Here is a 19023-nt window from a genome sequence, read left to right on the forward strand (position 1 = left end):
CTTCCTAGACTCAGAGGAGGTTAATGCGAACCTCCACAGGCACTGGCTGAGCAAGGCCCTCCTCAAGACGTATCCTCTGTTCTGAGTGCTGCTGTTGTGTGTTCTCCATCTGTCATTTCAGCAGTAAATAGAGGCATGGCAGACACTTCATATAAATCAGAGCTCTCTTCTGTAATTAACAAGTGCTCGTCAGTGTACTCAGGGAGCTGTTTCTTCCCATGGGCGCCCAATTCTGAACTTGGACTTAAATTGTTGCAAAAACATGAAGTTGGTGTCGATCTCAGCAGTGCGGCTGGGTCTGTTGTATGTACACACAGGCACACACACATCTAGTTTATACTGTCAGTCTTGCTTTGCGATGTGTTGTGTTGACATTCTATCATTAATGATTTTGTTTACATAGCAGCTGAATGGACTGACTGAAGAAAATGAATCTCCTCCTAATATTCTTCTGCAAAGAGACTGGCAAGTCTACAGCGACCTCAGGAAAAGCTGTCTGGATGCGCTGCTTCCTGCCCACCTTTGCATTCTCTCTTGCTCTCGTTTTGTTTTTTGGTACCAGGAATCAAACTCAGAACCTTACACCTCCTAGGCAGGGGCTGTGCCACTGAGCGATATCCCCAGCCCTCGTTTGCATTCTCGTTTAACTTGGGCTTTGCCTTCCCCGATGGCTGTATCATTGTGCTGTATGTATTTGCTTACGTATCTGCTTGCCCACTGGCCAGTGAGACTGGGAGAGCAGAGATTACACCTGAAAGTGTGTGTGTAATCGGCTGTCTGTCCTCAGGACCCAGCTACCGTAGTAGTGAATGACACTCTTCCACACAGTGGCCTTGTGCGGCCCATTGACATCCTGCGTAAGGTTTTGGGGGAGTAGATGGCCATGGATTATTTGCATAGGAACATTCCCCAGGTCCGCGGTGCAGCTGAGCTCCAAAAGAGATGGGGCTGTAGGGAGAATGTGGGAAAAGAACAGAGGGCGTGTCTGTGAAGACGCAAGGTTGTTAAATGTCCAACCGCAGCATGAAGAGCTGAGATGCAGAAAGGCCAGTGGTGACCAACCTAGTGTGGTGGAGTGAGTTTCGGAGTGAACAGAAATTTTTACTGGGCAGAAGGCTATGTCTGGACCTAGTGCTCATGGTGAATGAGTCTCTATTTCTCTGCAGACTTTTCTTAAACACCTTTCCTGGCCCAACCCTGTGCTGGATGCAGAACGGCTCACCAGCAGGCTGACAACATGAATACTGCTCACTTCATGAGGGAAACAGTGCAGCCCTGCTCTGACTGCCGTTTCAAGCCTGGTGATATTCAAATATAAATGCTTGGCTCGTGGTCAGCTGATCGGTATGATCCCGAGGCCAACCTGAAAAGAAATGTGTAAGTGCTAGACTGAGTTTCTACTTTTCCCAGCATAGCTCAGCTCTCCTGGTGTGAACACGGTGTTCCTCAGCACACAGGCACACTCCTGTCTGAGGCCGCCCTCCCAGAGCCCTGGGGCAGCCTTCAGCTCCCTGCTTCCCGCTGTTCACCCTGGTGCCCCAAGCCCGGGGCGTAGCTGTCAGCATCAAACACAGAAACACGCAGCTCAGCTCTGTCTCTTGTAACCCAGGCACTTCTCAGTATGATTTTTTGGTCAAATATATAATGTTTATCTTAGCAGATCTATTTGGTTAAATAATGGATATAACACAACTTTTAAAAAAAATTAAGGCTGCCTAAATGTGTTTGTGTGAATTTTGTAACTAATGTATTTGGTACCTTTATTCCTACTTCATGGTACAGAACATAACCAAACTGTTTTGATTGCGGAAAATCTTAGCTGTCACTGATTTGCTGACTATCTTGTTGCTAACTCGTGACTTCTTTCAGAAAATAGAGCCACCAGAGTAGGAAGAGCAGAGACAGCTGCTGGTCCTCTTTGGTTACTCCTAATAAATATCTCCAAAGGAACAGGAAACTACAAGCTTTGGAAGATAGCTTTTATTTTAAGTACAAGTCAATAATTAAATAGGGAATTTATTAGAGAAAAAATATTTTGTTCTCTCCTCTGTCTCTCTCTCTTTTGGTGGTACTTTGAACCCAGTGCCTTCACACTGAGCTAATAAGCTACACCACCAACTCTTTAAAGATATTACTAAAATTTTGAGCTAGGTCTCATGTAGTTGCTGAATTGCCCAGGCCTGGCTCAAACTTGTGATCCTCCTGCCTCAGCCTCCCAAGGTGTAGGGATTATGAGTGTACAACATCACTTCTGAGTAGATAAAATAGTTTCCTGAAACAAAGTAAATACATCTGGGTTGAAATGATTTAACACTAGTTGAGCACCCTTCACCTGAAAATCTGCAATACAAATGTCAGTTACAGTGGGTCATAATGCATACACCTTTGCCCTTCATGTGTACTTGAAGGATACAGGAAGTACTGAAGACCTAAAGCCAAGCCAACTCCTCCTCGCCTGGGAAGTGAACTTATTCTGTGAAACCTGGGGGTGTTCGTGTCTGGACACAGCTGGGGAGGGAGGCAGGGAGTGAAAGACCTTGTGGGGGACCTCGCTGTGGGTGAACTCCCTGCTCCTAGCTCTTTCTGGGTGAACTCTCAGGACTCCTTTCCCACCTCTGACTGCACAGACCTCCTGGGTCATAGGGGCCAACAATGTCGCAGGGTGCGGGAACTCGGCCAGGTTACAGTCAAAGGTTTTGTTCCTTTGTGCGGCATCTCCAGTGAGCACATGCTGCCCTCGCAAGGGACAGCGCAGTACAGTGCAGCTCGCTGACTCGCAGACCTATTCTGTTGTGAAAATGCACGAGGCTGTGAGCAGATTCCAGGCATCGCTCACCCCACCTTTTCTCCACCCCGCCTTCTCTCCAGACAGATCCAGGCTCTGCCATGTTCCTGACACCAATTAAGCAAAGTGTCAATTATTAGCAACTCCAAGTCATTCCAGATCCTTTAGGTGACTTTCATTCCTCCGTCCTAGATATTTCTAAATGACAGGTAAAACATCTGTTTTTAGACCTGGAGGATATAAAAATGTTTGTCCTGAAGGGAATAAAGTCTTCATGTAGCTAAAGCCTTGTAAAGAGGCTATTTTAAACCTAAGCACAGTATTGTATGACATTACAATGTGACAAATTCATTCTGAATTAAGTAGTTATTTTTCCCTCTATAATATTTTTATGTAGTTTAAAAAAGAAAATACCAGGTAAAGTTAGTAAAATGGAGCACAAGAAGAAAGAAGCAGAAAACAGAAATGTATTGATTTTGAGACTAAAGCCAGTCCCAAGGAGAAAGTAGTTTCTTTTTGTCGGTAGGAAGAAGAAATGCAAGTGAGCTTGCAGGAGGAGAGTAAGGAGAGTATATTTCAGCTCGGCGTCCATTCTGACCACGGCCTTCTGCCAGATCTTGGAGGCACTGTTATCTCTGAGAGTGCTCCTTTCCTACCATCAATCAGCTGCTTGCAAACATGAATTTATCATCACCACCATGCGGTGGGCCCATTTTACCAAGATGGAATGGGGCCTGAAGTGTCCAAGAAACTTGCTCCGACTCATGCAGCTATAAGTTGTGGAGACACAGGTTGAACCTGTGTTCCTCTGATGCCAACAATTTTCTCCTGAAATTTTATACTCTGCATCATATTTCCTTTATCTAGGGACAATGCCAAGAAGGGAGAAACTATGTCTAAGAATCCAAGAGAACAGCTGCTGGCCCACCCCTTGACCCTACTTACTCCATGGAGTCAATGATTTTCTTTGGTTCTACAGAACAGGGATAGATCACTTCATCTATGTGCTTCAGGTTGCAATTAGAAAAGGCCGTGGAGAGGTGTATGAAGGCTTCAAGCTTGGGCATCTGGCTTGCCATGGACAGGAGCTGCTGGGTGGCAGTGACGTTCAGCTGCACAGCGTGTCTGCAGAGTAAGCAGGGAGACGCCATAAGGGACCATGCCAGGAACTTCCCCGGCCGCTTGGACTTGGGTGCCTGCCTTAAAGGACAAACAAAAGGATGGGCCGTGGCTCCACAGTTACAGGATACCTGCGGCTGTTACACGCAGATAAATCTTGTGAATGGAAACCATAAGGAATCTCACACTTGCGCACACGTGCATGCACACACACACACGCACGCACACGCACACACACACACACTTGCAGGCCATGAGAAGGAGCCCAGAATGTACCGCAGAGGGTCGTCAAATCGTACGGTGGCTGCACAGTGGAAGACAATGTTGGTGGAGGACAGAAGCTCATCCATGTCTTCCTTGCTGATGCCAAAGTCATGCTGGTTAAGATCCGCACTAACAGGTCTGATCTTCTCGTGCACGTTCGGACAAATTTCTTTGACTTTCTCAAAGAGCTGAAACATAAATAGAAATCAGTACAGAAAGATTGTCACCACCACACTGTTCCAAGTGCACTGCTTCATTTTATTGTATTTCTCAGAAACTGCTTTCAGTTGAGATCACCCCATAACGGGTCTACCTATTCAAGAGTCACTGCTTCATTCCCTGTGGTCCAGCCAGGCTAGCAGAACTCCTGCCTCTCTAACGTGAAAAAACATTGCAAACAGTCCACTCCAATAGCCAGCAAGGGGATTATGCTGAGCTTTTAAAGGAGTGGAAGTTACCCACATCCTGCCTTGATCCTCCTTCCTTCCCACTCTCAGACAGCCTCGTGTTTGTAAGTGGCGGGGACAGCTTCCAGTTTGGGGGGGCCAATTATTGTTCTCAATGCAGAATTACCAGTCTTTACAAATCACCAGCAAAATTACCAAAAACTTGGTTAACTGACTCAGGTCAATAGATTCGTTAGCAGTACAAACATAACTAGAAACAAGAAATCAAGCCAACTTGTAATGGGTGAAACAAAAACTTTATGTAATCTCAACCTAATAGAAATGGCTGTTTATGTTTGTTATGAGAAGTACATGAGCTCATATGTTTTTATGGGATCTTAACTGATTTTTTAATATTCTTACACATATAAAGGAGAAAGGGAACAGATTCTCTGCTTTTTCTTCCATGCAGAGATTCTTAGATTAAACTGGTATTTTTCCACATTCTCAGAAAACATAATTATAATAAAAATGGTCTTGTTTCTAGCCTATTTTGATAAGATAGGATTGTGCTGTAGTATATAAACGTTTGCATTTAGAAAGCTTAAGAGAAGTGAAATTTAGTGTGTGGCTTCAAACATAAAATAGCTGTAACCAAGAACCTCTGCCCTCGAAATTCCTTGTCCCCTAAATTCCAAATTATGCTTTCATAATTCTTTGTTAACTCTCAGGAGCAGGCTTCCTCCCTTCACTGGAGAGCTAGCTCTCCCCAGGATTTCTTTTGTTTTGTGAATAATGCAAAGTTGCATCCGGTCTCCAGAGAAATCATGTTCCATTTGCATCGGGCAAGACTATGTTCAGAGGCCATCGGGGAACTCGTGAAGAGGACTGGGGAAGGGACTCAGATTCACACGCCAGCCAGGGAAGCCAACACACTTCTGTCTCTGAGCTACTATTTTTACGCACTATTAGGTCAGCCCTTTCTGTGGGTATTACTGCAATTCTGAAAATAACTTAGAAGTTAGGTCAATCCTCAATGTTTTTTGATGCCTGGACTGATAAGGTAGACAAAGTGTCCTAGGCAGCTTCTCAACAGCAGTCTTTCTGGCTTTTCTAGAACTATTCTAGAAATAGTTCTTCTAATTTCAGTCATAGACATGAGAAATATTTGCTTTAACCATAATGTATTTGTCCCTTTGGTATCAAGTTTATGTTAACTGTACAACAAGCCTATGCTGGATATTTTTTATAGGTTTAAGAAAAGTTTATGCAATTTCCCCATTTAACAACTGAATTTGTAGAAGGCTCTTCGTGGGTCTACCTGATAGGTATTACTTACTGGAAATTTATTTAGGATTCTGTGGACTGTGACTTTGGTCAACATCTGGCTCCAGGACAGAAAAGCCGGAACTGGGGGAAGGGTGGAGCATCACGTGTATATGATGCCTTTGGAACAACGGGGCAAGGCCCTGGACTTGGGTCCTGGTATCTGGTAGTCATCTTTAGGCCATCATGGAGTGGTTATCCACAGTACTTTGCTTTGCGAGGATCTACCAGAGGTTGCTTTTTACTTCTGCAGGTCATCGAAACTAATCCTGTCTTTTCTCCTCATGTTAATCTTTGAGTTTCATTCATCTTTGAGCCAAATCCATCTCTTGAAATATGACTATATTATTTCATCCCAACAAAACACCAAAACTTGCTTAAACTTTTTATTTGGTGAGAAAAACACAAGGTATTTTATACTAATGTACAATCTGTACAATGTCTGGTACTCCAAAAGTAGACAGTAGCCTCAGAGAATTTCTGGAATGATGAATAAAAGCAAATCAAAAGTTTCTACAAGTTAGCTTTACTCTGAGAACAACAAAAAACAAATAAGTACCTATAGATCAAAGCAGAGAAAAATACTTTCAAAACAGAAACTCATCACGCCCTATGTACAGTTTTACCAAAAAGTCACAGAATGTTAGGATTTTGCTAGTCATTCCCAGGAGATGTAAAAAACCAACCTGGAAGTTTCTATTGCATCAGTGAGGACCATTTCTATAAAAGCATAAGGGAAGGTGGTAAAATAGTATAGTTATCAACTTTGGAACGTAGCAGGGGTGTCTGGCAAGTTGTGGGACAGTTTCATTCCACAGTGGTGAGGTGCAGTTCGGGTACCCGTACTTCGTACATGTGCTTGAGTAGTTCTGCCACACACTTGAGGTAAAAGTTACTGGTGTGTTAGAAAGATCCCAAGCCCTCTGGAGACCTGAAGGCCTGGGTATGGATTGTGATTCTGCTACTCACTAGTTGTGTAACTGGAGCAAGTTACTAACCTTTCTGGGCCTTTCTGTCTTTCTTCACATACTGTCTAAAAGTCAGTCATGTGTTATTTTGTGATCTCAGAGAATTCGTGATTAAGCATATATCATGCTATTCTTAAAAACAATTTCGCATTTAACAAATTTTAGTTCACTTTACATAAAAACCTATAATGAATGCTAAGGGCAACACAGCGCTCTTCTCTTATGGTCTACTGCCGCACCAAAGGTGCATTTCATAGAGTTCTCCTTGGCCAAGGAAGGAGTAAGCATGGCTAGGAAGATGGAGACTAACCTTAAGATTATTTCTATTCTATAACAGGATTGGTGACTTCTCTGTATTCTCCATGCTAAACAGTGAAGAAAGTAGCCATCATGCTGGTGACTAAGACCTGTCATCTTAGCACTCTGGGAGACTGAGGCAGGAGGATCACAGCCTAGGCAACGTATAGACAAAAAAAAAAAAAAAAAAAAAAGAGAGTGCCCAGAAGTGGCAAGTAGTTACTCTACTTTCGTACCAGTGTTGTTACCCAGAGAAGCAACATCTTTGGGTTGGAAATGCTGCTCAGTTATGAACACAGGCTTTGGAGAAGACAACTGTGTTCCGATTCTGCCGTGTCACTTCCTTGGGCCTGATTATGTGACCTTGGCTAGAAGACTACTTGGACTAATTTCTCATCTGCAATGGTAAGAGTAGTCATATCACAGGGGTTAAACAGAATAATGAAAGTCAGATGAGTTGGTCCGCAGGTTGTGGGTTATTGTTATCGATTGAAAGTCAGATGCTTGGCCCAGTGCCTACCTGTTGGTATATCCTTAATCTCTCTCTCTCTCCTCCCTCCCTCCCCTCCCCTTCACTTCCCTTCCTTCTTCCTCCTTTCCCATAAGGGAAAGGAAATGGCCCCTGGAGGAGGGGTTGAACATGTACCAACTGAACTGTGTTGAGTAACTGTCAAACTGAGGAACAGCAATTCTTTGTTAATCGTGGGAAAATTTTAATTCCAGAAAAGTATGTTTCTTCTAGTTATCCTAAAGTTACAGACCCTCTTGATTTTTTTCCCCCTGGTGCTGGGGATCAAAACCAGGCTATTAGGAATGTTACCAAGCCAGTCCCAGTCCAGAAGCCTCTTGCTTTTTGTGGGATAGCTTCTTAGGAAAAAGAAACACAAAACAAAACAGTAATGGAACAAAATGGACTTGGGAATTTAAAATACAAATTTTGGTTTCCAGTAGGCCTTTCCTTATGTGAAGAGTTTGTGGAATCATTAATGTCAATTACAAACTCATTTTTGGAAATGAATAGCAGCTTTTACACAGTGCCACCTAAACCAACAATGAAAATAGTTTTTTTTTTTCTTTGCAAGAGTCTTCAAAAATTATCAAGGAACAAATTAAATGAAATCAACACTTTCATTCCATTGTGTGTATCTCCATAATGCACAGTGCTAGACTGTTTGGCTTTTTCTTTGCAAGTGTTACTTAGTTCAAAGTTCATTATTGTAGTTTATAGCTAATTTGTTTATATAGATTAGTGTATCTCCTAGGGATTAATTTATCTAATGTCTACACAAACTGCTAAGCCCCAAATACCTTAAAAGAACTCAATTACCATTTCATAATGTTATCTTCTATTGTCTTAAACTGGACTAGGTTTTATGGTCTGTGCTCAAGGTTATGAATCCTACCTGGTTCATCATCCAATGCTCTCCTTACATTTCAGAGATGATTTTCCTTCAGACCACTGAGGGATTATTGAATAATACACAGTTTTCCATGGAAGCTGATGTTAAATGTCCAGTGAAACCTGTCAAGCTTTGTGTTTATTGATTCTTTTCCTGGTGACATCAGCAGGACAGTCTCCTCCACCTCTCAGACCTAGAATTTTGTTTGGTCTTTGCAGAAGTTGCACTCTCAACTTGGTATGAACTCATGACAACCATCCCCTTGTCTAAGGCTCCTCCTGTACTCTGTGATGGAGCTTCTGGAAGGTGAAGTATGGGGCGCTACAGGTAACTTGCTGCTGGGAGCTGGGCCTGGTTCGAGGCGGTCACTGGGGCTGCGATCAGGAAGGGCCTGTCTCCCTGGCTCCTCCCTTCCCTCTCTCTGCTTCCTGGCCCCCAGGACATGAGCACTCTTCTCCACCGGGCCCCTCTGCCACATCATTTGGTCTCAGAGCCAGACAACCATGGACTGAAAATATAAGCCAGAAAGAAGCTCTCCACCTTGAAGGTGCAGGTGTCAGGTGTCAGGCAACAAGGGGAGTGAGTAAGATAACACCATGGCTTAATAGGAAGAGCGCAACCTTTTCGATATTCCCTCTGTGAAACCTGTTTAGGGGCTCACAATCACCCTTAGTTAAGTGCATAGATCACTCTTAGTGGAATTTCAACTACCTGGGATTTTTGTTTTCCATGGATATTGCCTTCTTGAAGTTTCCTTAACAAATTATTCAAAGTAGATGACTACTGACTAAGATCTTAAATGTATAAATGTGGGATATGATTGTTTTAAAAACAGACATTTTTAAGGCACTAAGGAACTTTAGAATGCCCTCAACATTTCTTTAAAATTCACAACTGAATGACTTATTTGTAACTCATTCTCTGGTGATGAGAAGAACCACCCAGATATTTTAAGCATATCAAGATAGCAGTATGGAGTAACAATATCTCAACCTAGGTTTGTTTTTGATACAATGGAAAGCTAACTGGTTCACAATTAAATGAGTACATTTTCACCAGTAAAAGGCTAGGCAGCTGGCTTGGAGATCCACAAGCGGAACACACTGGTCTGCGGTGACAGCGTACACTCCAACATGGGGCACGGAGCACATTTTCCTTAGAAGCTCCTTGCGCTTTCTGAAAAACTAGGAGATGCTTTTGAAAGCAATGCTCAATGCTTACTATCATATTTCTAGTAACAATAAGTCAAACATTAATTCTTGTGAGCAATTCTACAACTAAAATTAATTGAACTTTTACTTGCTGTCATAATTTTAGAAATTCATAACTGCATTGCTGCCTTATTTGCTATTTTAAAAGAATGTTTTATTTTGTCCCCACTAAGACAGTGTAACATGTTGATTGTATTGCATTTGGAAAATAGGAGATGACTGTTTTTATTTTTTCACTATTAAATAAAGTGGTTTCTTTCCTCACTATAAATGTCACATCTTCATTACAACTATAATTTGAAAACGTCAAAAAAATAAAATTAGTCCAACAAATATGACTTTACATTTTTTGTGCCCTGATTATTTTGCAAGCATTTTCTCACCCCATTTACTATTCTATAAAACATGACTTTAATGCCTGCATCCTAATCCAACACAGGTATGTATTGTTTGTTTAATAATTCCTCTGTTGTGGAATATTCACATTGGCTCCAGTTTTGTTACTGTAAATAATGCTATAATAAACATACATATATATTATTTGTGCACCTCTGGTTGTTTTCTTAGAGAAAGTCTTTAAGAAGTTCCTCAAGAGTCTGCTGCTACTCAGATTCCTTCCCCTCCACTGATGTCCCTTTATGTGCTCAGCAAACATGAGACACTTGGTCATAGGAAAAGAATGAATTGTCTTTTCTGATTCTTGAGCCCCCGATAGATTACAACAACAACAACACAACAACAGCAACAGAAACTCTCCACAGCACCCCCTGTTCAGTTGCTTCTCTCTGAAAGCACAGAGACCAGAAGTGAGAAGTGATGGCAGCTATGCATGGCCATGAAAGAAAAAGAATAAAGCAGATGCGCAGATTTTTAATAGATAGAACAGATGTTCTCTTTATCGCATTTCCTGGGGACACACCATAATCAAGACAAGTTAGATTTTTTTTCATTGTTATATTTAGAAGAGAATTTCCAAGCCTTGCATAATACCTTTAGGAACACTAAGATTCATTGGTTACTAGTGTGCTAAAGAGACATATTGTTTAAAAGCTGTACTGTGAGGGCTGGGAGTGTAGCCCAGTGGTAAAACATCCATCTACCATGCAAGTAGCACTCAGTTTCATCCGTGTTACCTCAAAAATTAAAAACCAAACAAAAAACCATGCCAGGCCCTATTTAGCAATGCATTTCAATCACTGTTTATGTCAGAATAGTCAGTTAAATGTCATAACCTAGACTGGGTCTTGATTCATATGAGATATTCCATAAATATTTGTCCACTAGGAGGCCTCCCAGAGAAAATGCTTACCCAGACAGAAAAATTCTTCAGAGCGAGAATGAGACAGAGGCTAAAGTGTGAAGTACAGGCTGGCGGAGTCCAAAGCAGACCCTCGAGGAAGCTCTACACAGCGTTCAGTGAGCATTCTATAAGCAAGTGCACTCCTCTGCCCACTTCTGCAATAAGGTTTCTTCACACAGACCTCGAACTGGACCTCAGCATACAATTTAGCTTTCTTTTTGTCATTAAATGTCTGCCTTTTGCCTCAAAGGACCTATGCCATTATAGGAGAACTATTGAAAGTATGTATAAATGCTTTAAAAGGAAATAATTATTCTAATGTAAACTGCTCAAGAGACTGAAATATGGAAATTTCTTTGTAAGTCTCTCCCCACCTCTGATTCTGTAGCGAAGGCATGACTCATACTTCTAGGAATTTTTTAGTCATGTAGTCAGATAAAGGCTCACCAAGTAGAGCCTAGGCTGCTGTCTAAAAAGAGAATGATATGGTTTAAAATTCTTGCAATATTTTATTTAAAATGAAATACTCTAATATGGTTTAGCTTTCCCCTAATCCAGTGGCACACATGTTATTTGTTTTTCTTTTAAGACAAAGACGTTAATGCATGAGTTCCTTTCTAAACTACAACCTCAGCACTCAGGTTTAATTGCAGTGCTGGCAGTTCGTGATAAGTGGGTTTTGGGTTGCAGCTTGGGCACTTGTCCCTAAAAGGCTCACCATCACTGCTCTCATCTATTCTCCCAAATTTTTAACAAATGAGAGTACATTTCAGGGTGCCCCTCTCTATACTAAAGTCACAATTGCCCTCTTGCATTTTCTAGAACATTCGAAATGCTTCTAAGCTTTAACAGACCCACCTCTGGGTCCTCTTCTGGAAGCATGACTTAGAAGCTGGTCCCACTTTCTGTTCTCTCTCAGAGCAACTTGTTCTTTTCCTGCACAGTACTTTTCAAAAATACTTAAAGAGACATTTATTTCCTTATTTATTATATAAAAGGTGTCTACTCTGCGGGGCTTAGATCTATGAGGAGCCCTCCCGTCTGTTTTGTTATTTACTACCTTATTCCCCGCGGTTCCTTGTCACACAGCTCAGTGCCTGGTACAGGTTTGGCTCCCCATCAGTATTCATCTGTCCACTGATCTCTCCCTCCCTTTCGCTCTCCCTTTTCATTGGTGAACTTCTAGGAATTTTCTTACTTTGCCTCTAGCTGCACTGTACATTAAGATTATTTTATAAGAACATATTTTACCTAACAAGGTCAGATGTTCTCTATCAGGCATTTTTCCTCTCTTTACTCCAGGAGTTGGCACACTCCCGTCAAGGCCTGGATGGTAGATATTCTCAGCCCTGTGAGCGGAATGATTTGGGTCGCAACTGCAGAGCTCTCGACCAACGACACCCAGCACAGCTCGCAAGCTCACTGTTGTCTTCATCAGCCACACTCCCGTACTATATTATTACTATTTTGTACTTAAATGTAAGAAATCATCTAGCTGTCAGAACCAAAAGTTTTAAAAGAGCCTCCGCCCATAATTGGAGCCCTCTGCTATAGAAGTGGAGCTCAATCCCTCCCCCGTGTGCTTAAGAACGTGATAAGCTACTCTGCCAGTCCTTAGTATGGTCCAGGCACTACTGAAGTTGTAATCCACTTACACCTCACAGTAGTGCGAAGGATGTTGACTGCTGCTGTTTTACTATGGAAACTGAGGCTCGGGACTGCAGCCACACCGCTCAGAGGTGGGCAGAGGACACCAGCTCAGGCCTGTGCCACCCAGAAACACGCTGTGGTCAGGATGCTTCCCTCCTAACGTCTGTTCCTGCCTCTCTGAATCACCAACGGGCGACCTCCCTTCTCCAGGAGCCAGGGTACCGTAGGAAATGCGAGAGGCTCGTTCATCTCTGTGCACTCTTAGCTCGGCACAGTGATCGCCTTGGGTCTGAGGTTTCTGAGCAGATCAGTAGGTGAGCTGCCTCAGGCTCAGAAGTGGACATGTAACTTTCCCCAGACTAATGAGGTGTGAGGGACACTGGCCATCCGAGACATTCTGGAAAAGTGTTGCACGTCTTAGAAGACAGCCAGCAGTCTTGATCCCAAGACTGCCATGCATGTATGTGAAGCTTGGAGCCTCAGCCACAGCTCATTCCTAGGGGAAGAAAGCCAGAACAGAACTGGAGAGCGGAGAGACTCACAGACCCCGGCATTGAGCTCCATTGAGTCAGCGCTCCTCACCATCTCGTCTTGGATTCAATCAATACTTTTGCTTTTTAGGCCAAGTTCAATTTCTATTTCAACTGAAAGCAACCTGACACAGGTAGGTGAAGTCTTTCTGGATCTGGCCTCAGCATACTCTTTAGTCTTAATCTCATGTACTGCCCCCTGCTCCACAATTGCTCAGAATTTCCTGAACACCTACCCCTCATTGCCTATGCCTGGGTGGGTGGGATTCTTTCTCCTTTCTCACTTTGCTCTCCCCCGCTGGAGAGCTCAGGTTGACTGTGGTCACACCTTCCACAGGTCAGGCTCTGGGACTGGACTTGGCTATGCCAGTTTTGTCTTCATATTCTTGGTATCTTACAAACAACTGGCACACAGTAAAAACTTGAGTAAGGGTCTGTGTGATTCACAACGACGGGCAGTATGGATGTCTGGATCACAGTATCGTCTACTCCACAGATACATAATCACAGAACTCGATGTAGGAATAGCAGTATTCCACCCCTGCTCTGCCCAATAAAAGAACCATTACCATTGGCTAGTGTGAAAGAGGAACTGAATTTTAAACTTCATTTACTTGTAAAGAGTTTAAATTTAAATAGTCACATGGGGCTAAGAGTTACTACGTTGCATAGCACAGATGTAGACAATAGGTTAACATGCTAATTTTACAGAAAGAAGTATGTCCACTAAATAATTCTAAATGTGTTTCTTTCTTTTTTTTTTTCCGGTACCGGGAATCGAACTCACCTTGTGCTTGCCAGGCATGCGCTGTGCCGCTGAGCTAAATCCCCAGCCCCACTAAATGATGCTAGATACCAAAGTGAAATGGGCATAAATTAAAAAATTAACATAAGCCATGGGTTTTTTCACCATTGAAAAGTAGACCATCTGTGTAATTTTAAAAAGTCTAACCCTATCTTACTTGTCTTTATTTCAAATTTTCAACTTCAAGGTGAATAATCCCTTGAGTCTCAGACGACTAGTCTCTCACTGGGCAGCTCCTCGAGTGCGTGTTTATTTATCGCCAGGAACAGCAGCATCCTCACAGCGCAGCATTTAGAACCGGGCAGTGGGAGCTCTTCAGTCTGGGCACGCCCCGAAGATGAGAGCAAGTAGCTAACATTTTCTGCAAAGAATCTCTTTACAGCTATCTGACCCCACACAGTGCTACGAAAGCATGTGATTGTGGACCCAATGACTTTCTTTTTTAATAGTCAAGGAACAGAATACGTTCTTGTTTCCTGTAAAGGAGCTGGGTAGACATGGTAGTTTACCACAAATAATACATTTTCAAGTATACTATGCACAGCACATTCTTTTTCTTTGAGGAAAAATTTGTAGAGAAAAAAATTGATACAAAAAAATGGCACAACAATGAAATGTGAGGCCATAGGGGAGAGTGGCTAGGGCCGTACCTTATGACGTTAGACCTGCGATGACAGTACTCTCACTCTCTGGAAGGTACTGTCACTACGTTTTACAGGAGAAGAAGCCAAGGACCCGCATGGCATGTGCCTTGCCCTCTATCACACGGCTCGTTGACAGGGCTTCACTTCAAACCCGGGAGATTCTGACTTTGAAGCCCTGCTTCTGTTCCGAAAATGACAGGCAGCTCACATGATGCCGCTGGTCTTGGGTCCATACTTTGAGAACCCCTGTTTATAAAAACCCACAGCTGACAGTAAGTAACCCAGCAGTGGGTGGGGATTCACAAGGCCATTTCACAGATGTTATACACAGGCTAATCAAGATTGCCATAGCAAGGGTAATGTTTCTGCTTTATCAAACACAGTGCATGCATCCAAAGAAGCAGAAGGCAAAGCCTATGCTGACCAAGACCACACACTACTTGTGTAGAAATCTGTAGTGGGGAGCATAGCACTGGACAGAGCAGGTGTATCTTCTGGGTAATGAAAAAGTCCACTGGGAATACGCAGCAAAGCAAGGCCGTCTGAAGACGGACCCAGGAGCTATTCCAGCTTTGGGCTCATGACCTGTTAGCCTCTGGTTTTATTCCAAAGAACCATTAGTTACCCTAGGGTGATGTGGGGTAGGAGCAGCTATGCAAACCTGGCGCTGGAGGGGGCTTTGGGGTCTGAGACTCCCGTGACCTTTAACCTCTGGGAGGTTGGCACTGTACGCTGTTTCTCCACCTATACAAGTAGGCTGTGAGTGGTTCTTACTTCACAGGGTTGTTGCAGAGATACAGGAGGTGCGGCATGAATAAGGCCTGGAATAGAGTCTGCCGTGGACTCAGTGGCCATCAGTGGTTATTATTAATCATTTATCTCACAGCTGAGTAATTCCATGAGACAAGAAGAGGACCTCCAAGTTCACTCGGTGGTAGCTGGTATCAAAATCTCATCCCGGTGCCAGCACGGGAGTGTGACGGTCAGTGTGGGATGTGCTATAGGATTATAACCACAGGTGTCTTCAAGATGTTGCGGTGGAGCAATTGCACACTGGAGTGATTTTGTAAAAAGAAACACTTCTCCAGATCTTCCATTTGCATAGCCTTGGTGATCTGTGTACTCCAAAGGGTACCGTGCAGCCAGATATATACCTTTTTTTTATTCAATTTCTGCAGAAGGTAATTGTCATCATTTCTATGTTAAACATGATGAATCTGGCCAGAATCTGAACTTGGATGTGCTTGAGACCAGAGGTTATACTTCTTTAAAATTTACACCTGAGAGGATATGTAGACTTGTGGAGGGGTAAAAGGATTTGATACCCAAACGCTCATTCACAGATAAACAATATTTCATTTTCAATGTCTTCACCTCAGAACCTAATGGACAATAGTAAGAGCCAAACCATGCAAGGTTTGGGCATCCAGAAGTGTGACAGCATGTTTACTTACTGTCATCGCTGGTCCATCTCACAGAATCGGACATGATAGGAGAGTATTCAAAATTCTGGAGGGAACGCACCTTCATTTTTTTTTTTTTTTTGATACCAGGAATTGAACTCAGGACCTTGTGCTTGCCAAGTAGGCACTGTACCACTGAGCTATATCCCTGGCCCAGGCACCTTGAATTTAGCAAAAGAATTAAGGAAGAGTCCAGATGAGCTTGCAAAAGATTTTAAGCCTGGAGCATCCATGTGGGGAGATTTAGTATTTCAATTATTAGTAATTTCAGAACAAGATGGTTCCCTCTGTGCCCTGGGCTGAATGGACACGCTCTCTCATCTCCACAAGCGGCTGCCCTGAGCCCTGCTCTCTGTCTGCACAGATATTCCGGCCTTTGGCTCTAAGGGGACACGCAGGGAGGAGCCTCACCTGCCGCACTGCCCGGACACACACCGCCCTCCCACACACACCTTACTGTTGAGGATCTGGAAAACCCTCTGCTGCAGTGTCTGCCCAGCCTTGGGCCGCACAAGGACGTAAATGATTTTCAGATCTGGGCTGGTGCGGAACAGCTTCTCCATCAGCACTTTGCCCAGGAAGCCGGTGGCGCCTGTGATGAGAATGGACTTGCTGCCGTAGAAAGCCGCAATCGTTGACATGATTCCTTCTCTTCCCTTTCACAGCTCTGGCAAGAGGTTCCTACAAAGGAAGAGAAATTACAAGAAGTTGTGGTCTCAGGAGATTTAAAAGGCAAAGTCACTCAAAATGTTTCTCTCTCACGTTCCCAGAAGCTCTGAGGCAGGAAAAAGAGGTCGGGCTGTGTGAGGTGTCCTGGTGTGCGGGTAACATGATTCTTCTGATCAATACCTACTGAGCTCACTCCATGCACTACCTTTACATCAGCACCCGTGAGATAGAGATGAGCAAGGCGTGGCTCCCGCTGTCAAGGAACTGCTTCCTTCCAGGCAGGAGATGGACACTCAAACTAGTGCCCCACTGAATATAAAGTAGTAAGTGAAAAGACAACGGGCACACAGCCAAGGGATACGGAGCAGGACCCGAAGGTTTGGAATGGGGTGCATAGGTGGTGAGACCCCCGCTGAAACACAAAGTCAGGAAGGTGGGGGAAGCTGTTCCAGGCAGAAAAGCATGAGGGTGAAGCACAACCTGTGAAGTCAAAGCTGAGAAGAGCTGTCACATTTTAAAAAGTTAAGATGCAAGTAGTTCTCTGTTACTACCTTAGAGAAAACAATGTAGGGAACCACTGCATTTCACTGGGGTTGACTAGTCCTGTCCTGTCCGGCCATTTCTGACTACCTGTGTTATTCTCTTCCTTGAGAGGAAAATGGGTCGGGTGCTAGCTTCTCCTTCATGTATCACTCCTGGCTTGAGCCACTGGGGGAGGAAAGGCAGAAGCTGAACAAGGGAAGCCCAGACCACGTGCTGTGGCGAGCTCCGAAACAGCACCAGGTGCAATCTGGTCAGTGCATTTACGGCTCCTGTTTCTGGGACACAGGGAGCGTTGGCAAAGCAGTAGAGGGATGCAGATGCAGCACGGGGGCTCTGTCACTGCCCAGAGACACCACTTCACGCCGTAAGAATGCGACACAAAGTGTTCGTCTTCAGGTTCAGAGATTTGCTTAGAAGCAGCAGAGAATGCCTTGATCAGAACCGTGCTGGTAGGGTGCAGAAGCAGATTTGCTTTCTGTTCCCTATCTCTGTCAGCGGTAGAAAGTTTTCAGTGCTTCCTGGACAGGACCCCGCAGAACACAACTTGAGACAGGCCCTGAGGTCAGAGCTTGTAAAGAAGAGAACACAGACTGAAAAGAGTCAACATCTTAGCCAGGTGTGGTGGCGCACGCCTGCAATCCCAGCACTCGGGAGGCTGAGGCAGGAGGACCGTTGGGAATTTGAGACCAGCCTGGCCTACAAAGTGAACTCAAGGCCAGCCTGAACTGCATAGTGAGACCCTGTCTCAAAAAGACAAAATAAAAAAAAAAGGCAACATCTTCCCTCTTCAATGCTGGCCAAGACTGCTCTGCTGATAGCTTCTTTACTGTCAGTGGCATTTCATGGCTATCATTTGTATTTTGAGGATCTTGTGGCTGTGTTCTGGGGTAGAACTTTGCTTTCATGGGATTCATTCATTCATGAATTTATTCAACAAATAATGTTGACTCCTTACTATGCAGAACTCCACGCTAAGTTCTGAAGATGAGCAGATGGACAAGGACTATAGGTCCCTGCTTTCACTCCGGAGTGGAGGCCAGCAGCACAAAGCAAGACTTCACAGACTGTCAGCGAATGACAGAAGTGAAACCCAAGCATCGGTGCCATTCACAGTGGGAAACCTGAGTTTCAAATTGCCTTACCTCTGCTCACTACTGTAGACGGCCCTTTTACTGAGAACTGAGGTGAGATTTATTACTTTGAAAACCCATTTGTAACTTGCACAAACAGCAACAAATGGCTTTTAAACCCGTGCGCCATGATACTTCTCAAATGCAGTCCACCACTGACTTCTCAAGAGTTTGGCACTTGGCAAAGTACTGAATTATCCTTGCTTTGTCTGCCTCAAAGCTCAGAAAAGAGACGTCATCAAGTTTGAAAGGCAGCATAGTGTCTGGGATTAGCATATAAATTCTAAGCAAGACCCAAATCCTAATTCTAATGCTTGGAGCTGTGTGACCTCACACAAATGACCAATCTGACCACGCTTCTCTGTTCTTATAAAGTGAGGATAACAACAGCATCTGCTTAAAGAGCTGTGGAGAGGATGAAACTAAAATACATAAAACCTGTAACTCTCTAAGTTGCCTATAGGATATACTCCAATACTGGCTAATAATATAGTCACTGATTTTTACTTTTGCTCTTACTGTTTCTAACTTTT

The 19023-nt window shown here is 43.6% G+C and overlaps 1 protein-coding gene across 1 annotated transcript in view; it reads right to left on the reverse strand.

Moving 5' to 3' along the window:
- Far2 (fatty acyl CoA reductase 2) overlaps positions 1-19023 on the reverse strand; it is a gene marked incomplete in the record, with an annotated part of 138389 nt that overhangs the window by 24743 nt on the left and 94623 nt on the right. Inside the window, 3 exon segments of the mRNA XM_013505936.1 lie at positions 3731-3910; positions 4181-4356; positions 16601-16829. Coding sequence (XP_013361390.1) covers positions 3731-3910; positions 4181-4356; positions 16601-16789 — 545 coding nt within the window.

Source organism: Chinchilla lanigera, unplaced genomic scaffold, assembly GCF_000276665.1.
Source record: "Chinchilla lanigera isolate Chin_1 unplaced genomic scaffold, ChiLan1.0 scaffold00104, whole genome shotgun sequence".
Lineage (NCBI taxonomy): Eukaryota > Metazoa > Chordata > Mammalia > Rodentia > Chinchillidae > Chinchilla > Chinchilla lanigera.